The sequence below is a fragment of the Suricata suricatta genome, chromosome 14 (assembly GCF_006229205.1).
Source record: "Suricata suricatta isolate VVHF042 chromosome 14, meerkat_22Aug2017_6uvM2_HiC, whole genome shotgun sequence".
In the NCBI taxonomy this organism is placed as follows: domain Eukaryota; kingdom Metazoa; phylum Chordata; class Mammalia; order Carnivora; family Herpestidae; genus Suricata; species Suricata suricatta.
Window position 1 is genome coordinate 47,127,893 of NC_043713.1, and position 23,418 is coordinate 47,151,310.

General features: G+C 35.7%; 1 protein-coding gene across 6 annotated transcripts in view; it reads right to left on the reverse strand.

The window, feature by feature from the left end:
* RBBP8 (RB binding protein 8, endonuclease) overlaps nucleotides 1-23,418 on the reverse strand; it is an 84,057-nt gene that overhangs the window by 30,434 nt on the left and 30,205 nt on the right. For all 6 annotated transcript variants that reach the window (XM_029922707.1, XM_029922706.1, XM_029922704.1 and 3 more), the window contains 4 exons: nucleotides 17,124-17,236; nucleotides 9,844-9,910; nucleotides 3,702-3,877; nucleotides 1,036-1,140 (listed from right to left, as the gene is read on the reverse strand). In XM_029922707.1, the coding sequence (XP_029778567.1) occupies nucleotides 1,036-1,140; nucleotides 3,702-3,877; nucleotides 9,844-9,910; nucleotides 17,124-17,236 (461 nt within the window). The remainder of the gene's footprint in view (nucleotides 1-1,035; nucleotides 1,141-3,701; nucleotides 3,878-9,843; nucleotides 9,911-17,123; nucleotides 17,237-23,418) is intronic.

Here is a 23,418-nt window from a genome sequence, read left to right on the forward strand (position 1 = left end):
CTCTGACTGGTGTGAGGTGGTATCTCAGTGTGGTTTTGATTTGTGTTTCCCTGATGATGAGTGATGTTGAGCATCGTTTTATGTGTCTGTAGGCCATTTGGATGTCCTCTTTGGAGAAGTGTCTGTTCATATCTTCTGCCCATTTTTTCACTGGATTATTTGTTTTGTGATTGTGAAGTTTGGTGAGTTCCTTGTACATCACTTTCATGGCTTTAGATACCACCTACCCAGTAACAATTTTCATTCATATCTCTGTCTTAGACCTTTCTAAACTCAGATCCAACTACTCAACTAATGTCTTACCTGAATGCCTCTCTAGTATCTCAGAATATTCTCAAAACAAAACTTTTGATTTCTAACGAGCCCATCCCCATCCTTGAACCTGATGCTCCTAGTCTCTTTCCTCTTAGTAAAAACAGCAGCTCTAAAGAACAGAGTTGCCCAAACCAATCTCCCCTTCACTCACACTGCTCTGCCCTAGTCATGAAGGCTTCCTTAATATTCTTCATAAAGAACCAAATAGTACCTTCATTTCAAGGCCTTTGTGCTCTGATTTCTCTACTTGGGATGCCCTTTCCCCCTATGTCCATATGACTTCCTTGCTTCTTTAAGTCTTTCCTCAACTGTGACTTTTTAAAAGTGAGGCTTTCAAATCTCTGTTCTTACCCAGCTTTCTTCTACCTAATATATTCACTTTCTTTCTTCCTCAACTACATTGTAAGCTCTACGAAGTTAAGGGCTTTGTTCTGATCAGTACCTGGTATGTAGTAGGCACTCAAGTATTTGTTGAATGAATGAATAAACCACAGTAAAGTCTGTTTACTTAAAATGATTAGCAGTCTGTATTAACATGGAGAGGGATATCAATATGAATAATAGGATAACATTATTTTCCAATATGAAAAAAGATTGCTACACAACCAATAATACAAACAAAATCACATGAAAAGTATTGTGTAATTCAGACTGCTGGCCACTCTTGCCCACCAGTAACCGCAAATTTTAAACTTATGAAGTAAATTTCAGTATGCTTACTAGACACTGGGGACTGACTCTGATCACAAGTGTCAGCCACTAGAATTTCAGTTTCATTAGGTTTATATTGTGGATGAATTGAAGACTTTGTAAGTTTTCTCAGTTCTAAGGGGAAAAAAAGAGATTACGCATAAATAAACAATTAGGATAAATATATCAAAATATTATTTTGATAAGCCAATACAAGCCTGTCTTTAAATGCATAGAACTATCATTTTATTGATAAAAATTTCACATTCTAATAAAAAGTTCATTCCTTTAGTTTCACTAAAAAACAAAGCTGGAAATTAGGACAGTGGGAGAGAAATGACTAGAAGAGATAAGCTTCTTCCAACCTAAGTGTCCTAGTGTTGTGATGTTTTAATGCATCTTTTCCTTGTGTATTTGTTGCAAATCAGTATGTCCATTTAGAATGAATACTGATTGCATCATATACCTCTACAATCTTTGTTTTTAGAGCTTTTCTTTTTTGGAAGGACATCCTGAAACATGCTTTATTAGAAATCATTCCAATATTTATGGATTTAATTTAAAGAAAACTAAAAGAAGCATAAAGTAAAGGTGGATTTATTAATTATAACTGGAAAATAGTATTATAACGCACTATAAATTTTTAAATGAGCAATGGTGAGGGGCCACCTGGGTGGCTCAGTTGGTTAAACATCTGACTCTTGATTTCTACTAAGGTCATGATCTCACGGTTTGTGAGTTCAAGACCCGTACTGGGCCCTGCAGTGACAGTTCAGAACCTGCTTGGGATTCTTTCTCTCTGCCTCTTGCTTTGCCTCTCCCCCACTCTCTCTCTCTCTCTCTCTCAAAATAAATAAAATAAGCAAGGGTGCTTAGAAAGAGAAAGCCAACTAGTCACTAAATCAGTTTTAAAATAATTTGCATGGCTCAAAAATGATCATATATATTTATACACACACACACACACACACATTTAAATTTTACTGACTGATATCAGTAAGAGAGAGGCAGAGTGCGGAAGCCAGGGAGAGGGAAAGACAGAATCTCAAGTAGTCTCCACACTCAGTGTGAGGTCACTACCCAAGCTGAAATTAAGAGTTCAATGCTCAACTGAACAGGCCACCCCGGCACCCTGATCTTATATTTTAACACCAAAATTTTAGATTCCAAATAAAAATGTTCAGAGCAAGATTAAAACAGACAAATTAAGAAGAAATAAACCAGAAGCAATTATACAAGATATAGAAGAATTTCCTATTAAAGAAAACTGCTATGATTTATTTTTCTACATCTTACAGATGGATTTAAACATGATCTAAATTATGTAAATGCTTATATCTACTATTCTGTCTGATAGCAGACTAAAAGGCCAATTAATGTTCATTTTAATTATCTAAATGTTAATTTTGAGAGAGAGAGAAAGTATGAGTAGGGGTGGGGCAGAGAGAGAGGGAGAGAGTAAATCCCGAGCAGGCTCCACACAGTCAGTGCAGAACCTGCCTGATGTGGGGCTCAATCTCATGAACTGTGAAATCATGACCTGAGCCAAAATCTTAACTAACTCAGCCACCCAGGTGTCCCTGAATGTTCATTTTAGATCCCAGACCTTGCATTTTAGTTCCTAATTACATGTAAGATTTTTAATAGTTCTTTTGTCTTCCACTAGATGGTGATACAAGCTCATATAAAAATGGGGGGAAAATGGTGTCAATTTGCCAATATCAAAGAATAAGATTTACTTATTATCTTAAAGGCATAGCTATTATAAAGTTTATTTGTATTATGAAAATATCTCTAGAAGTATGTACACCCCTTCCCTCCAAAGGCTTTCCTAGTTATAAACAATTTAGGTTAAAAATGAAAGTCTTTGCCATTTACTTTAGATCACCATTAAAAGAAATAATCATTGTATCATATCACATGATAAATTTCAGGGCTCCATGCAAAGATAGTTCCAAAGTATTTAGCAAAAATGGCAAATGGGCCTGGAACTAGAAATATGCCACTGATAAGCCATAAAGCTGATACTTTATAAAGCCATTTCTTGGTCACCATCAATTGTTACAAATTATAACAAAAAGAGCCAGCTAAAGTGATTGGTGGGAATAGCTATGGATAAGACATGGAAAGTACAAAAGTTTAGAGCCAGGAGGATCTTTATTTGAATTCTGACTCATCTACTTACTTGACAGATGACCCTGAGTGAATTATCTACCGCTCCAAAGAGCATACCTTTCCTCATTATAAAATGAAGATGTTGATGGCTACCTTCCAAGCTTATCATAAGAATTAAAATATAGTAATAATGCATTCAAATCACTCAGTGTATTACCTGGCACACAGTAGGTGAAAATTAATGTTAAATTCCTTTCCCCTTTCCTTCTAATTCCACTCAGATATATATACCTAGGAATATTTTTTAAATAAAAGGAAAAAAGAAAAAAAAAACCATGTACTACATTTATAAAATGCTGGACGCTTACATATTCAGGTAAGCAATGAAGGCCTGTACATAATCTAGATGGAAGATGTCTTCCCGGTTACTTAACTAATGGAAGTTAAACTTACAGTTCTAACATAAGTTCTCTGACAAACGACTATCTTCCTTCCATTAGATGGAATAACAGGAAAACTCACCATAGCAGAATACTTTTTCACCCGAAACCAGAGGACTAAAACGAAACTCCAGTCCTTACCATTTGTACACATGGATTGCCCCAGCTCAGTCTGTGAGTGTTCTATGTATCGGACATGGAGGTTCTCCTTTCTTCGTAGTCGATTAATACCAGAGAAGGAAAAGGCTGTTATTGGTGAATCTGGAATAACATTTTCCTCAGATTCAAGATCCGCTGCTTGATGCTGTTGATCGTTCCTAGAGGAAAATAATGGCAATTGGAAAAAAATTTAATTCAACAAATATTTTCTAAAACATCTCCATCTAGTATGGAGCTACAAAAGAACATTGGTATGGAGCTATGAGAGATCCAATTCCTTGCATTTAATGTTCCAAATCTAAGTACGAGGCTTAGAGAAGTGTGCAAATGATCAGAGTACCAAGTGGGGAACATTATTGCGAGAAGGAAAGTACAAAATGTAGCTGGTGGTACCTTGAGGTAAAATGAAAAGAATCTCAAATGGCAGAGAAAATGAGCAGAGGATCTACACATCTGAGTAAAGGCACGCAACACTGCGTACTTGGTGTTAGAGAAGGGGAAGCTGAAACTACATGAAACAGAGCCTTGATTAAGTATGTGCATAGTTTAGAAAGTGAGAGGAAAAGAGGTGATAAAGGTTTCACAGCATGGAAGTACGTGACAATCTAGCAGCAAGACTGCAACACTGACTGGAACAGAAAGAAAGGCAGCAAGGAATCAATTAGGCAGTGGCTAATGGTCCAGGCAAGAGTTTCTGTGGGTTTGAACCAGAATGTTGAAAATAGCTACGGAAAGGAAGGGACCAATTTTAAACACCGTGGCAGTAGAATTAACATGACTTGGCAAATGACAAATAAAGGGTGATGAATAATACTAACACTGATAATAGTATTGTTGGAGGTTTATACTGTTGGGTAGTGTTCAAAGTGCTACATGCAGCAGTTTAATTACCACAACTGTAGGGCTATTAATATTACTCTCATTTTACAAATGAGAAAATGAATACACAGAAGTTAAGTCACTTACTAAAACAGTAAGTAGCAGAAGCAGGATCTAAATCCTGGCAGCCAGATTCCCAGGACAGTACTGATAAACATTCAATATGTTATCCTTGGTACAGACTACGAGACTAATGACTGATTACAAGCAGGGTTCAAACTTGAGTTTCTACCACTACGTCTATCTAGGCCCCCTTAGAGTCTACTCTCAACATATCAGTTAGAAAAGTCTTATTAATACTTAGACATATCATGTCACTCCTGATTAAAGCCTCCATATCTCCCCACTTCATTGGAAACACAAGCCAAAGTCCTACATTAACTGATGGTCCCCTCCCCATTACCTGTGATCTCTTTTTAAACTATACTCCAATTACCCTCACCTCCTCAAGGTTCCTCAATATACCCACTTTAGTTTTCCTTCTGCTTGAAATGCTTATCCCTAGACACCACTTAGTTAGCTATCTCATTTCCTTCAAGTCTTTGCTAAAGTTTTACTTTCTCATCAGTGCCCACCTTAAACATGCTGTTTACACTGTACCCTCCTGGGATGCTTGGGGGGCTCAGCTGGTTGAGTATCTGACCGATTTAAGCTCAGGAGGTCTTTATCTCACAGTTCTTGGGTTCAAGCCCCATGTTGGGCTCAGTGCAGAGCCTGCTTGGGAATCCTCTCTCCCCTTCCCTTGCTCATGCTCTCTCTCTTTCAAAAAAAAAAAAGAGGGGGTCTTAAAAAAATGGTAATCTCCTTCTAATACCTTAGTGACTCCTGTTGCTTGTTATTTTGCTGTTTATCCACAGTATTTATGGCTTTCAAATATAGTATATAATTGACTTGTCTATTGCTCACCTGCCAGAAAGTAAGCTCTAAGAGGATAAAGAACCTTTAGTTCACTGTTACATCAAGTGAACATGAGTAGGCAACTTGTTATGTGCTCAGTAAATATTTGTTGAATGAATGAATATGAGAGATTCCCAGATTTCATTAGAAAAATAAATTTGTATTGATTTAGGCATATGTTTTTGCTCAACTCAATTCAGGACCAACAGCCCCTAAAGACTGGGTTTGGACTAAATTCTGGTTATTGAGTAAACAGTTAATTAATTTTTACTCAATTGAGTTTCCCATTACTGACCTTATGGACCAATTCTTATCAGTTGGTCAGGCATTTAGGCTTTATGTGACAAAACCAGTCTCCATTATACTCATTATCAATTTGTAATACTATTTCTATACAAAAGTACTGAAAATTTTATAAACTATGACCAACCAAGAATTATTCCTAACATAGATTTATATCTTAATTTCCTGGGTAATATCAGTATTACTTGCAGTCTATAATCCTACATTCTATACTGAGGGGAATCTTTAGAGTTAATACCTAATTTTTAACTGTCTTATTCTGGAAAAACAGAATAAGCTAAGGTCATATGAGAAAGCCTTATAAATTAATGGAGTGTGAAATCTACCTGACCTTGCTTTAACTAATCATGTCACAGGCTATCTGCCTATTAGCCATGAAAGTTCAGCCTGGTACATCAATGAGTCATAAGAAATTGATTTCCTGGAAGAGTCCATCTATAAGTAGCTGGGATCACAAAAGGAAAACGAAAACAAAACCCCCAAAAATCTAGATCTAATTAGAGGTGCAAACTAAGTAAACAAGTGCTGGCTTTATCCTCCTTTGTCATAAAAGGGAAAAAAACAACCCAAAACAACTTCCATATATTAACGAAGTCTCTTCTTTAAAGCATTAGATCACACTCTGATTTTCTGAGAAATGTCAAAAAGTTCATGCCAGTTTTAGTTAATTATATACACTGGTCATCTTTCTTCTTCCACTTTTCTAACAGCCCAAGAGTGAATTTTTTTTTGATTGTCTGTTTTATTTGTTGGCCTCCCCTTAAATTCCTGTCACAAAAACTTTAGTTGTTCTTTTTTCTAAAGACCTATAAAGATGCAAGGTCTCCCTCTGTAAAGAGTCTACAAAAGTTTTTAACATTCAGTTTTTTTTCCTCTAAAGAATGTAGAGTCAAAATATCATTTAAACCTAATGAAACAGTTATATGGCCATCAAGTTCACTTACACATTTTTATTTTCAAGAAAAAAAGGAAAAATATCCATAAAATACAAACTATTGAGTCCAATACTCTGACCTTTTAGAACTAGTATACGTTTATAATGTGAATAATTCAAGTAAGACTTATTTTTTAAAGCAGAGCTATTAAACCAGTTGCGCTGAGGACCTGCTTTATTGAATATGGAGCTTCTTCAGGAAGGCATGTGAGTGACTCTCTTGATACCATCTCATGAAGGATGATGATGAAGGAAATCTATAGCAGTATGCCTCAGGGCTCCATCTTTAGGCAGATTTTATTTAACATTTTATTCATGATTTTGATGCAGGGTACTTAATGGAATATTTACCCTAAAGAAAAGAGTCAGGAGGGCCCTGACAGTTCTCTTCACGAATGCAAAATAGAAGAGGGGGTAAAAGTTGTTGCAGATGCTCAAAAGGCAAAATGAGAATCAGCAAATAACCTGTAAGTAGAGTAATTTCTACACAAACTTAGAATTTTCTAAAATCTCATTAAAATTAAACAGGCTTGAGAGATTAAGCACATAGTAGAGGTGTTTAAACAACTGCTATTTGTTAAAAAAAAAAGTTATATAATGAATTCAATTTAGAAAAGTGTTGAATGAAAAGAGGTGGTGGTGATGAAGGAGGGCACTTGTGGGGAAGAGCATTAGGTGTTATATGGAAACCAATTTGACAATAAACTATTTAAAAAGAAAATAAAAGAAAATAAATAAAAGAAAAATAAAAAGAAATGTGCTGAATGAAATGAATTCTAGAGTCCTAAAGTGTATAGACTTCTTTGACCTTCATTGATCCAGCATATTCATTTTCCAAAGCAAAATGAACCATGACCTCAACATTTAGCTTAAGTATTTGCCATCTGTGATTGGTAGAGTTGAATAGATGCATACACACACACACACACACACACACACACACACACACAATTAATGGTATAACAGCAAATTTTTCTTGACTAATTTCTTACTACAGTGTCACTAAATAACTGTCCTACCATATTAAGATATCTGTAACATCAAAACCAGCTTAGGTGAGTCAGAATTACTGTATTTAACAAGCAGAGTATAAGTCAAACATTTTTTCTAAAGTTTAGACATATTTCAAGCACTAATAGCATAATGTTACAGTGGTTAAGTAGTCAGAGAAAAGATAATACTTGCTATTTCTTAAAACTGCCAAGCAAAAGTAAATTGTTTAAGGAGAGCAAGCTACTTTAAAAGGAATTTGGCTAATGAGAACAACAATCTTAAATTTCAGAAGAGAACTGAAAAACATACTAGATAACCCCCTTCACTGTTCTGATTAAGGCATGTCCGAAATAAAACATGCATACCTTAAAGTTCATCTCTATGCTTAACCTTTACTATAATTTCAAATTTTAGCTTTTATTTCTTTTCTAAAATGCCAGTGAGCTTCAACAGACAAATTTGTGACTTTCAGAACACCAAAAATAAACAAAAATGAGTGATTTAGAATTTATATTTCATGAGGTAAATGACATTACCTAGTTTTAATTCACTTTATACACCTTGGATTTGGAGGCATTTACCTCTTTAATTCTGTATTAACCTCTGTACACTCATTATCTTGTTTATCTTTGGTATTCATAACTATCAAGGCTGAGGTGTTCAAAATACCACAAGCTACTACATAAAGCATTAATTAATGTAAGTCAACAATCACTTATCTGAAATCTTTGGAACCAGATGTGATCTGGAATTCAGATTTTTTAATCACAAAGGGTAATACAGAGCATTTACAATTGATTACATAATACCTCCAGTGGTGCCTGAGGCATCATTCTGTAGTCAAGGACACTGATATTTTCACAGCAAAGCATAGAAATGTTCATGTGAAGTGGGATAAATAAGGCCTATAATTAGCATTCTGTGAATTAAGGTGAGGTTAAGTTGCGAATAACCAAAAAAAATTTGGGTTTTAGAATCATATATAAAAGATTGTGGATATGTGTTCTAGCCTCAACATGCATCATGAGTAAAATGTGGAAGTGTTGACATTTTCATACATACATGTTAAATAATCTCAGTCTGATCCTTTAGCCTTCCTTTCACATCTGAAAAGATGTGAAATTCTCCCATGCTAGTCACTAAGTGACTATTTAGTGAACTGATAACATGGGAGGAATGTCAAAATCCTCTTGAATATCCACTACTTAAAAGTATACTGATGAGAATGTTAATTCCACCTGTGAGAGATGTGTTTCTACAATATGTTATACCTGCATAGTTTACTGAAGTTTTTACAGATGTCCACTCAAATGCAATAGAATCTTTAAGAGCCCTATAAAACCATGAAGACTATCCTGACTCCTAACTCTTAAAATATTTCACGAGCTAGCTTTATATACATGGTAACTAATGTCCCTTGTCTCAGCTCTGTGACAGTCAGACCATACTCAGAAAAAGATTCTTTTTTAAGAAACTGTTGAATAATGAAAAGAATGGTGAGTGGCCTTTAAGTCAAAGGACAGGGAGGGGTCTGAGTGGTAGGCTTATTACCTACCATGTGAGACCAGGGCAAGTTATTTGACTTTTGTGAACTTCAGTTTCCTTCTCTATAAAGCAGAGATAATGAAACTACCTTGAAGAATCATAGTGAGGATTAGATAAAAAAACATAAAACACAAAGAAGAGTAACAGGTACACAGAATAAAAATAAAAGAAATGGGGGGAGAGGGGCAGAAAAAGGAAGAAGTTCTCCAGGCTTGAGAGTGTGTAAGAGGAAATAGCTTATTCAGATAACTTTTATGAGGCCTTTGGGTCAGGGCCAAAAAGGTAACAAAACTCAGATATTTATTTAAAATATAAATATTTCAAATAAATAATTATAAAAAATAAAATGCTTTAAAATGTTCTGATATGAAATGTATACACACTCTTCATACATATTCCCAAAACATAAACAAAAACTGATTTTCTTTACATTATTGTCCAAAACTTTACAATTTTTTAAAATGAAATCTGCAACCTTAATGCCTTTACAGTTTGTATTGCTAAGTATAATAAAGAAAGAAAAGTTCATGGAAAATATTCAATTTGCTGCTGCAATTAAGGAAAAATACTTACTCAATTTTCTGTTGCAGCTGTTCAGAAAGCTTTTTATTTTCTTCCTGGAGAGTATTCTTTTCATTCACTTAAACATAATATGAAAAAGAAGCTGTATTAACACATATGTCAGGCTTTTTCAATAGTACCAGTAATTACAGAGTAATTAGGATTTCTAATTCTAAGTTGTACTGTTAGAGTTCACATTATTGTGCAAGACTAAAGTTACTGGGCAGTGATTACTACATCTCACATTGTGCCACTTCCATGTAACTGATTAACTGATAATTTTATTTTATGCTTGTGGGCAAAAAAGAAAAAAATACCTCATGTACTGGGGAATATAGTTTAATTATTCATACTAAGGTCAAGAGCATTCCATCTGTTACTCAGTCTTACTAATTTCAAATACCATTTTAGTAAAAGACATTTATCTTGAAATAAATCTGATAATAAAAGTAAACTAAAACTGAATAGCAGTGTAATTTAATAGCATAAGCAAATTTTCTTCCTTAGTTAATTATGGTATCAGTAATTTAAATATATCCATTAAACAGTATTTGTTTCAATCTACCCTGACTAAATTTTCTTGTCCATGTTTATTTAATTTATAAAGCAGAAATTCAATTTTAGACTATAATTTCTATTTCAGTCAGCACAAAATTATTTATAAACCCAGTGTGATGTCATTGCTCAAGCATGTACTCCACTAAGAGGAATATCTAAAAGATCACACTAAATAGAACTAATCTCTATAAAACAAAGTTAATCATATTTCAAAAATTTGTTAATAACTTAGTGGTTTACAAACTTAAACATATTTTCCATTGTTGAGTAAATAAAATTTGTTTGGCTATCTGTAATACATGAGGTTACTAAACTACCTCCTGTGAAGAATCTAAAGAAAAAAAAAAAGATACAGTGCAGTCTAAACAAAAGTGCAGTCTAATGAGAGACCAGGTATTACATAAACTTATGTTCTATGCAACTGAAAGTGAGAAGGCCATTACAGAGGTACAGATAAAGCACTAAAGGAAATTCCAAGGAGAAAAAGGTTACTTGGGCTCTTGAGAAGATGGGGAAGGGATTCATCAAGGAGAGGGCAATTAAGCTGCACAGAGAGTTCTATGCAGAGAATTAATGGGACAGAGTTAGAAAGAAAGATTGGATATAATAAATGGTAGGAAGCCTTCAAAGCCAGGTTAAGAATTCTGAACTTCATTTTATAATTTTTTTTAAGTTTATTTTTTTATTTTGAGAGAGACAGAGATAATATGAGTGGGAGGGGCAGAGAGAGAGGGAGACAGAGAATCCCAAGAAGGCTCCACGCTGCCAGCACAGAGTCTGATGCAGGGCTTGAACTCACAAAACCATGAGACCATTGACCTGAGCTGAAACCAAGAATTGGATGCTTAACTAACTGGGCCACCCAGGTGCCCCTGAACTTCATTTTAAAAGATTACCAGGCTTTATTTTTCATACATGGATGATGGGAAGATTGATCTGTTAGTAGGTATAGCACATATCAAAGTAAGGGAAAAAAGCACTAATAAGTCCAGTGATCACTGAAATAAGAAATGAATACCTGGACTATTGTGAAAGGCATAAAATTGGAAGGGAAGGCAGGTAGAAAAGCTTTTACAGAGGTAAAATCAGTAGTTATTTGGTAACTCATATTCTGTATGGTGAGAGAAGTCAAAGATGACCCTAAATTTCTAATTAAGGTGGTTTATCTGATGCTCCCTCTCCAAATCCCAATGAAATGACAAAGCAACTGTAAAAAACAGTCAACTGCAATACTGAAAAGCCAGAATGGGTGGCACTAGCAGATCAGAACTTTGAAAAAATTCACGAATGATTTAAAAATAGTCTCAGACCCATGGTAAAATCCAACCAAAGAAAGGGCCTTAAAAAAGAAAGTAGAACCTCATGTTTATTCCAGTCTAGGCAGCAAAGCCCAGAAGTTGCTGAATGAGCAAATAAATAAACAATAAAAAAAATTAATTAATAGTTGCCCTTAGGCTAAAGCCAGGAGGATAGACTTCTACAAGTTTTAACACTGGGGAGTCCATTGTCTCCTGAGACAAGGAGATGAGGGCAGTGCTCTCAATTACTTCTAGTAATCACTAGAGAAGGCACTCCCATACCTAGAAGACCAACTATTTGTACACCCTACAGAAAATCTCTCCAGTTAAATTTCCTTCTCTCCCACCCTCTGCTATTGGCACAGGGCTCCTGTAAATCAGAACCTGCATTTTCTATTAGCAAAGTAGGGATTCTTCCTCGGGCTAAAGAAATGAGACTACATTTAACAAAATTTAGAGACTAAATTTAACAATTTACAGACATCTACAATTACAGACAATCAAAAGTCAATAAACACATAAAAACAAAACAAAACAAAACAAACCCCCCCTGATTTTTAAAAGAATTAAAAACCAGTCAAGGGGCACATGGGTGACTAAGTTGGCTGAGCTTCCGACTTTGACTCAGATCATGATCTCAGAATTTGTGAGCTCTAGTCCTGCATCAAGCTTGCTGGTGTCAGCATGAAGCCCACTTCGAACCCTCTGACCCCACTGTCCCACTTTCTGTTCCTTTCCGGCTCAGGCTCTAAAACAAAACAAAACAAAACAAAACAAAACAATGGTAAAAAAAAAAAATTCTGGGTAAGTAGTTTTAATAGGAAACAAAAGATCTGATAACATCTTCAGATTTCAAAGGGTGATAGGTGGGGCACCTGGGTGGCTCAGTCGGTTAAGCATCTGAGTTCAGCTTAGGTCATGAACTCATGGTTAGTGAGTTCGAGCCCTCGGGCTCTATGCTGACAGCTCAGAGCCTGGAGCCTGATTCCGATTCTGTGTTTCCCTCTCTCCTGCCCCTCCCTTGCTCATGCTCTGTCTCTCTCTCTCTCTTAAAAATAAACATAAAAAAAAAAGGGTGATACGTTTATTAAAAACAAGAAAGAGGCTGCCATGAAAGAATCAAAGGTCATAAAAATTAAAAGCATAATAAATGGGATGAAAGTAGAAAAAATGTGACTAAAGACAGAATTAATATCCATTTAAAGGGTTCTCCCAGAATTCAGCACAAGAGAATAAAGTTACAAAGTATAAAGAAAAATTAGGCAGCATGGGAAGATCCCAGCATCTTGCTAATCAAAGTCCCAGAAGAAGAAACAGAGAGAATGGAAGGGAACAAACATTAAAAACACACAAACAAATAAACAGAAAAAAACCTTCTTGGGGTGCCTGGGTGGCTCAGTCGGTTAAGCCTCCGACTTTGGCTCAGGTCAGATCTCACGTTCGTGGGTTCGAGCCCCTCATCGGGCTCTGTGCTGACAGCTAGCTCAGAGCCTGGAGCCTGCTTCCGGTTCTGTGTTTCCTTCTCTCTCTCTGCCCCTCCCCCTCTCATGCTCTGTCTCTCTTTGTATCAAAATAAATAAAACATTAAAAAAAAAGTTTAAAAAAAAAAAAGAAGAAAACCTTCTTGGGCTAAGTGAACACTTTAGGGTGGATAAGTGAATTAGATATACTAACAGGGATCTTACTACAAAAACAACTAGATCCTGCACAAAAATGCTGAACTCACAGGAAGAGGGAACTCCCACATCACTGCCTTAATCATTAACAAAAACAAAACAAAACTGTGAGCTTAAACACAAACAGTATATGGGTAAGTAGATGTTGGCAGCAGCCTGGTAGGGGGACTGAACCTGAGATTTCCAGTTTAAGCCCATATTCCTGGAATGGAGCCAAAGCAATCCTTATTTACTTACCCCTAGAGTCAGCAGAAAGTAACTCCTATATGGATTCCCAAGTATTTCAGATAATAGAATTATCTTGTATAGTAATGAAATGTTTAAAAATTTAAATGGAATGCCCAAAATGAACATACTAAAAGTGATAAGAAAAAATGAGGCAGACAAGATTGAGTTAATTTAAGCATCAATGAGAATAAATAAACCTATAACATAATGAATAAATAAAACCCTATATGCCTATTTTACTCAAAATAGAAAGAAACCCTCACTCTCATCAAAAATAAAATGAAACATCACACACATACATACACACACACACACACACACACACACACCCTATTTGTCACCACTGCAGGTAACTGTTACCTTACTCTGAAAACTGGCAGTTAAAGGAAAAAAATTAAGATGTACCATGTCTTTCTAGTAGGAACTATATTCCAAGCTAACCAACAGTCCCAATTGATAAGGGTGAAATCTTATTTACAGGAAAATGCAAGCTAATTAATGTAAAAAAAAAATCAAAGAAATGAAAATTTAGCATTTTATAATCTCTAATTCAGGCAAGGCTCACCAATGGATGCTACAACCATTAAAGAAAGACTGAAAAAGAGTTTTATTTTTGCAAAATTTCATAGTATCAAATGTCTGTCCCCCTTTTCAGATTATTTGGTGGTACAAGGAGAAAATACAACTCTATAATAAAGAAAATGTGGCCACCACCTTAACCCAGTGATCAATCTTAGAATCCCTAAGAGCAGAATAACCTGACAATACATGTCTCCTGATGTGATGCAATATGAAGCAGACAGTTTCAACTATGAAGTACTGCTGTCAAAAATGCTTAATGTAGACCTAATCAAGCCTTCAGATCCAATATCTACTTTATAGAGAATAAAGGAAAAGATAAAATGTTTTAAAAAATCCAAAAGGTGGCAAAATTTTAGGAAAATGGCCCAACTTCAAGAAGCTAATGTCATGAAAGAAAAAAAAAAAGGGAAAGGAAGGTGTTACAGATTAAGTGGAATGTGTATGAGGGTTCTTCAGTATTCTTCCTACATTTCTGTATATTTTAAAACATTTCATTAAAAAAAATAAAAGAAGGGGGGGCACTTGAGTGGCCCAATGGGTGAAGTGTTCGACTTTGACTCAGATCATGATCTCACAGTTAGTGAGTTTGAGCCCCACGTTGGGCTCTATGCTGACAGCTTCGAGCCTGGAACCTGCTTCGGATTCTGTGACTCCCTCTGTCGCTGCCCTACCCCTGCTCATGCTCTGTCTCTCAAAAAATAAATTAACGTTAAAAAGAAAGGGGTGGGTACCTGGCTGGCTTAGTTGGTGAAGCATGCAACTCTTGATCTTGGGGTCATGAGTTTGAGCACACATTGGGCATAGAGCCTACTTACATAAAGAAAAAGGCAGACTTGAAAACGAACCAAATAGAATTTTTAGGAATGAAAAATTTGGTTACTGAAATAAAACAACTCACAAGAGAACTACTGAAGTGCTTAGTATAATGAATAAGAGAGCTGAAGAAATCACTCAGAATGTAGCGGAGAGAAACAAGAGAATGACAAACAGGAAAAAGATATCAAGCGATACAAAGGACAGAATGATGAGGTCTCATAAGAATCCCACAACAGAGAATAGAGACGACACAATATTTGAAAAGCTAGTAGCTGACAGTTTTCCAGGTATGCTTAAAGATGTGGCTCCACAGGGGCACCTGGCTGGCTTAGTTGGTAGAACATGCAACTCTTGATCTTGGGTCAGGAGTTTGAGCTCCACAATGGGTGGTAGAGATTACTTCAAAATAAAATCTTTAAAAAAAAAAAAAAAAAAAAAGAACTGTGGTTCCATAGATTTTATAATATATACTAAACAATTTTTTTGAAAAAACCTGGTTAAAATTGTACTAATATTATAGAACACCAAAAAAAAGTAAAAAATCTTAGTAGCAGCCAGGGAAAAATGATTGTTGCCCTGCAAAATAGCCTTACAAAAGTAAAAGTATAATAAAAACACTTTTGGATAAAAACTTAGAGTTTAGAACCAACAAATACCCTCAAAAGGATATATCTCATAAAGGATAATAATCCTGGAAGGAAATGGACATGCGAAAAGCAATAATAAGCAAAGAAACTAATAAACATGTAGTTAAGTCTTTTAAAAACCGTTTTAGTAATTTTTAGAAAAGTTTCTAACTGGGGTGCCTGGGGGCTAGTTGGTTAAGCATCCAACTTTGGCTCAGGTCATGATCTCACAGTTCGTGGATTTGAGCCCGTGCTGACAGCTCAGAGCCTAGAGCCTGCTTCAGATCCTCCGTTTCCTTCTCTCTCTCTCTCTGTCCCTCCCCGGGTCATGCTCTGTCTCTCTCCCTCTCTCAAAAATAAATAAACATTAAAAACAAAAAAGAAAAGTTTCTAACTTATAAAGTTAAAAGAAAAAAAAAGGAAGTGAACGCTAGGCATAAACAGCATGTAAGTGGAGAAGGAGGCGAGTAGAGTTAAGGTGTTTTAAGGTCTTTTTATTATTATTATTATTCAGAAGATGGTCAAGATATTAACTTTATATTTTAGGAATACATGATAAAATTTCAAGGTTGTAGGTGCCTGGTTCACTCAGTTGGTACAGTACACGTCTCTTGATCTTGGCATTGTAAGCCTGAGTCCCATGTTAGACATAGAAGAGTACTTAAAAATAAAAATAAAGAAATAAAACAGAGAGGAGGGGACAAAACAAGGGAAAGAGATACAGAAAGATAAACCTGGACCTGGAAAAATACATTATCAGATTGTTAATAGTTGTTACCCCCCAGGAACAGAGTATAACGACATTCTTTCTCTTCTTGAAACAATGAGGATTTTTCATTTATTCTTGCTTGAATAACCAGAGGATAGCTATATAATTAACAGAAAGAAAATAGAAGATAGAAAAGAAGATAAATTAATTAGATTTTGGATATGTTCATTGTGAATTGTTCATAGAGAATCAAGGTAAAGGTCACTAAGAGAGTATATGAAGTTAGAAGAAAATAAGGTTAAGAGAGGTATTAGAAGAGAAGGTTAAGAGAAGGCTAATGATGTAAGGAAACTCCACATTAAATGTGTAAGGAGATTAAACTGAAAATGATATACCTGCAATGTATGTCATGAAAACCAAAGAAAGTATACACCTTTGCAAAACATTAAATTATATTTTTTGTATTTAACTTTACTAAGTATTAGCCAAATTACATGAAATAAAGAGAAAACTAAAGAAGCAAATGTGGACATAAGCAAAGAAAATTTCCTTTTTGTCTTATAGTTGGTGAGAGTTGAGGGCCAATGTGGACAGTGTTTAGATCACTTTTTTGTACCCTATTTCTTACTTAAAATAAGTTTGAAATTAAACCTACAGAAAGGGAATAAAGGACATTTGAACTTTTGCCTACAAGAGGAAAAATGTATGTAAACCATGCATTCAATTGCAATCAATTTAACAATAGGTTTTAACAACAGTACATTATGCTTTAAATACTTAATGAGCAAAGGAAACTCACTAAGCTCTGTGATAAGTTTAAGATTCTGCTGCCGGATATTTTCAAACTCTTGCTGCTTTTTCCGCATATGCTCTTCAGTTACTGCACAGCGATCACATAATCCTGCTCTTAATCTAGGAAACAAAAACAAAATATTTTTAGAGTAGAACTTAAATGGTCTCTCCAAAAAATATGTGAGATGATCACTATGTTAATTAACTGGATGGTGGGAATTCTTTCGCGATGTATACGTTTACCAATTCACCACTATTTTACAATTTTGTCAATTGTACCCCCATAAAGCTGAAATTCAATTTTTTCAACTACTAAAATATATTTCCTTATATTTGAACTCCAAGACTTATACTTTATAAGATGTAAATAATTGACTTGGCAAATATAGACAAAATTAACTAGTTTAAGAATGTATCATACCTTTAATATATTCTCGAAAAGGCTGAAATCATGCCACAACATCACTTTCTACAACAACCTGGAATTCTGAGTGGAATTCTCTAAATTATGTCAATTTTATTTTATTTTTAAATTTTTTAAACATTGGGTCGCCTGGGTGGCTCAGTCAGTTAAGCGTCCAGCTTTGGCTCAGGTCATAATCTCACAGTTTGCAGGTTCGAGCCCCGCGTCAGACTCTGTGCTGACAGCTAGCTCAGAGCCCGGAGCCTGTTTCCGATACTGTGTGTCCCTCTCTCTCTCTGACCCTCCCCGCTCATGCTCTGTCTCTGTCTCAAAAAAAAAAAAAATTTTAAAAATAAAAAAAAAAATTTTAAACATTTTATTTATTTTTGAGAGACAGAGACAGAGCATGAGCAGAGGAGCGGCAGAGAGAGAGGGACACACAGAATCGGAAGCAGGCTCCGGGCTCTGAGGTGTCAGCACAGAGTCCAATGTGGGGCTCAAACCCACGAACTGTGAGATTGTGACCTGAGCTGAAGTCAGATGCTCAACTGACTGAGCCACCCAGGCTCCCCAATTCTGCCAATTTTAAACTCTATCCAAAGGAAGTTATTTATTGAAGAAACTGACCTTGTTTTAATATATTATAGTAAAAATATGAACTCCAGTCTAGTACCAAGGGGCTGAATTATGTCTTAAGCAAGCTTGCCTCTGTATAGCTCAGCATAGGATATAACACATGAGTGTTCAATAACTTTTTTAGTTGAATGAATACTAAAGGTCAAAGAGTATGAAGTTAAAAAAAAAGTACTTCATACTTTTGTCTGGTCAGCATTAAAAAAAAAAACCAATAGAACCCAATAGAAAAAAAACCCAATTAGAAAGAGTCACAGTGTACTAATGTGCAAAAAAAAGTTTTAAAAAAGCTTTCACTATTTGTGAGTGCTGAAGGGAGATGCCCTAATCACAGAAAATTCTAGTAGACAGCACTGACCTAGAACCAACCTGATACACACTGCAGAATTCCCAAGAAGCTTAAAAAAAGGGGGCCCAGAATGAGTAATTTAAAGTATTTCAAGAAATTGGGGTGCTTGGGTGGCTCAGTCAGTTAAGCATCCAACTCTTGATTTGGGCTCAGGTCATGATCTCACGGGTCATGGGTTTAAGCCCTGCATTGGAATATGTGCTGACACCACGGAGTCTGCTTAGGTTTCTCTCTTTCCCTCTCTCGGTCCCTCCCCAACTTGCACTCTATCTCAAAATAAATAAACTTTAAAAAAAAGTATTTTAAGAAATTATCATACCAACATATTTTCTCCTATATTCTGAGCACTCAAGTGATCCCCTCTTCCATTCCCAGCAGAATACTGAACGTTTACCCTTTAGAGGGTCTAAAACAGACACAGATACAGGTTTGGGAAACACAAGGTATAAGTGAGGGTAGGAGTACAATAATGAAATAAATGTATATGCATGCCAAATTCTCAGACCTTAGCCTAGGCTCTCATCATCTACTTGGCTTCCAGGATTTTAGTAGCCAGCCCTGTTACACATTCCAGAAAGCACAATGAAGGAGTCTCCTCTAGAAAATCAGACCTAAAGATACTGACATTAGAGGATTATCAGTGAAAAAGACCAGGCAAATCAATCTGCAGTAAAGCTCATAGACCACAATTTCATTTAGAGCTTCTACTCAACATTTATCCATCTCTCTTAAATATATTAATAGACATCTCAGAAAAGCTTATAAAGTGAAAAAGATTAGAGCAAGACATATACATATATACACACATATATATATATAAGTATGTGTGTGTATATATGTGTGTGTGTGTGTGTATGTGTGTCTGTATAAGCTATATAGGGAGAAGAATAAAAACACCACCATCATCACACTGTAAAGAATACTCTCAGAAGAAATAAAGACGATATCAAACTATGAAATGAAAACAGGATTGCCATAAGAGAAATATACCAAGAGAAATATTCTGAGATCAACAAAAAAGTCTCAAAAATTAAAAATGTAACAGCAGGGTGGGGGAGCCCCAGGTGGCTGAGTCAGTGGAGCACACAACTCTTGATCTTGGGGTTGTGAGTCCAGCCCCACGCTGGGAATGGCGATTACTCAAAAGTAAAATCTTTAAAAAAAAAAAAAAAAGCCAGCAAGGAAAAAACCAAGCTCAACAGAAGAGCAATGCCTGTTTGGGATTCTCTATCCCCCTCTCTCTGCCCCTACCTCGCGCTCTCTCAAAATAAATAAATAAACTTAAAAAAGCCTCCTGGAGTAGCACAGGGGTCGTGACATTGGATCTATAGAAAAGAAAATGCTATTTTGCCTTAGCAGAGAATACTTAGAGTCAATAAATAAACACTGTTTACTGTCCTCCAGCAATACAGAGGTGAGCTCAGGGAGATTGTTCAGACATTTTTCTAAAATATATTCCTGTAAAGACATATTTTTACAAAAATGTATGTATTAAGGTTTAAGGTAAAATAGAAGAACTAAAATAGTAACTATTCAAAAATATGTGAGGGAGAAGGGTCTGGGTGGCTCAGTTGGTTGAGCAGCTGTCTTGATTTTTCAGCTCAGGTCATGATCCTAGGATCATGGGATCAAGCACTGTGTTAGACTTCATGCTCAGTGTGGAGCTCCTCTCCCCTGCCAGCATTCCCTCTACAGTAAAAAATAAAACAAAATAAAAAATAAAACAAAAATACACAAGGGAAAAAGAGTATTCTCATCTTCATAGTAAGAAATAAGATGTTCTCAAATTGATAAATCAAGGGTTAAAGTGAAAATACAGCATTTAGGATTCTGGGGCACTAAAAACGGACTAGTAGGGGGGGTGCCTGGGTGGTTCAGTCGGTTAAGCGTCTGGCTTTGGCTCAGGTCATGATCTCACGGTTTGTGGGTTCGAGCCCTGCATCAGGCTCTGTGTTGACAAGCTAGCTCAGAGCCTGGAGCCTGCTTCAGATTCTGTATCTCCTTCTCTTTCTGACCCTCCCCTGTTCCCACTGTCTCTCTATGTCTCTCAAAAGTAAATAAAAAACATTAAAAAAAACCCGGACTAGTAGGGGTGGGAAGGAGAGGAATATATAGTAACTACGCAACTTTACAACATACATGCATTACTTGAATAAAAATTGAAAACAGAAAAAGATAAAATACGCTAATAAGTATTTAATTTAGTAATATTTATTCTAATAAACTGTGTGACATCTTTTTGAGAATTTAAGGTCCTAGAAAGGATATATACCTTGTCTTTCTGCTATAACATAATGTTTTCAGATTCTCAAGCATTTCTAAAGCTAATTGTAAAGTCTATTTATACCTTTAAAATTTTTTTTAATGTTTTATTTATTTTTGATACAGACAGAGACAGAGCAGAGAGAGAAGGAGACACAGAATCGGAAGCAGGCTCCAGGCTCTGAGCTAGCTGTCTGCACAGAGCCTGACGTGGGGCTCGAACCCACGAACGTGAGATCTGACTTGAGCCGAAGCCGGAGGCTTAACCGACTGAGCCACCCAGGCACCCCTATACCTTTAAAATTTCAAAAGAAGTCTCTAAACTACTCCAAGGTGTACCTAGGTGGCTCAGTTGGTTAAGCATCTAACTCTTGATTTCAGCTCAGGTCATGATCTCACAGTTCATGAGATCCAGCTGTGTGCTGAACACTGACAGTTGTAGACCCTGCTTGGGATTCCCTCTCCCTCTCTCTGCTCCTCCCCTGCTCATGTGCCTGTTCTTTCTCTCTCAAATAATATATTAAACAACAACAACAATAAAACCCAACTATTCCAAAGCCAAGACTATTAAACTGTTACAAGAGAAAACTCAATTTTACCTATAAATCATGCAATAAACACGATTGTGGTAAATTTATACACAGAATTATTAAGCCATAGAGGCCAAAGAGCACATGACATACAAAAGTCATTGAAGGGGCACCTGGCTGGCTTAGTCTGTAGGACATGTGACTCTCGATCTCAGTGTTGTGAGTTCAAGCCCCATGTTGGGCACAGAGCTTACTTTAAAAACAAAGAAAAATTAAAAGTAAAAAAAAAAAAAAAGTCACTGGAAAACCCTGAAGGAGGTAAGTGGCATTGAACAATTCTAATGGAGTAGTTAGAGGTCATTCAACTAGTCAGTTTAAATTTTCAGTAAGAATTGAACACTTTATTGTTACTAAGAAATAAGATCTGATATGTTAAAATGTCATGACATATGATCAGAACAACCCCTTGGAAAACCTACTTTCCAACATTAAAAATGCCACTGGCATAGACAGTTACAAAATGAAACATTTCCTAGTTTGTTTTTTACTTCCAGTTTTCTCCAGTCAACTGCCATTCTTGATAACAGTATCTGTGTCAAAGAGTCAACTCTTGATTGCTCCGTCACCCTAGTTTAAATTTAAATTGATGTGAGAAAATATACTAGTTCCTATTTCCATCATCAAGGTTCCATTGCTGCTATCAGAGAAGGAAAAACCCTCAATTTCACAGGAGCATGAATGCAATTTTAGTAGCTTCATACAGGTAGCAGGGGAAGAAGAGTAATTCCACTCATAAGAGCAGAAGGCAACATGCTTTCTGAGTTATATTCCAGTTTGTTCATAGAGAAGAAGAAATAAAAGCTTTCATTTTGCAATTAAAATTTACCAGATTAACAAGCATACTCAATTGTTTGCTATACTCCAAAAAGACTTCCTCAAATTTATTCATTTTCAGGGCGCCTGGGTGAGTCGGTGTCTGACTCTTGATTTCAGCTCAGGTCATGATCTCATGATTTGTGAGAGCAAGTCCTGCATTGAGCTCCATACTGACAGCTTGGAGCCTACTTGGGATTCTCACTCACTCTCTTCTGCCTCTTCCCCAGTCATTCTCTTTCTCTCTCTAGATGAATAATAAATACGCTTTAAAAATTATTTATTTTCATTCAAAAGGGTTTCACTGATCACCTACGATGAGTACTGTAGGTGCTGAAATACAAAAGTGGTGAACATAATGTAATTTCTTTTAAAGAGGTGAGAGTGTACTAAAAAAAGACAGGTAGTAAAAAAGTAATCAGGGCAAGGCATGATTCACATCATGACACTGGAAATACAGGGTACTATTAAAGCACACAGCAGAACTAAACCGAGTCTAGAAAGTCAGAGGTCTCCTGAAGAATATTTAAATTAAAATTTATGAGTAAGACAAAAAGAGGACATTTGGTCTAGTATTTGAAAAACAATTGCACAACCACAAATCCCCTGATTATGACTACAAATTTTCCTTTTCAATGACAGATGAACTATGAGTTTCCTATGACTGCCAAAAAAGCTTTTAAAAATATTAAAATCAATGAGACAACCATGTTTTAACTACTTTGTTCAGATTAGTTTTTAATGCATTCCATCTACTTCACAGTGATTATTTCTTAGATTTAGTGAAAATACTTTGTTTCCTTCAAGGAAAGTCTGTTAAAATAATAGTAGTAGTAAAACATAAACAAGCCACATACAATTATAACTTTTTATTATCTAATTTACCTTTACCAGATAATTCTTTTCATCTACACATCTAGCAATGTTTTCACAACATTAGCATAAAAAATAAAAATTGCTTCCTATAAAGAGTAAGTAGCAAGTTTCAGAATTAGTTTATAAATTTTTATAAAACACAGGGTGCCTGGGTGGCTTAGTTGATTAAGTGTTGATCTGAGCCCAGGTCTAGAGCTCACAGTTGTGAGTTCACTCCCTGCATTGGACTCTGCACTGGACGTGAAGCCTACTTAAAAAAAAAAAAAAAAAAAAAAAAAGAAAAAGAAAAATTTTAACAAAACACATTTTGCTTTATCAAGGTCTTAGCAAAGTATCAATTTTTACAGATTTTTAAAGCTTGCTCTGGATATCATTC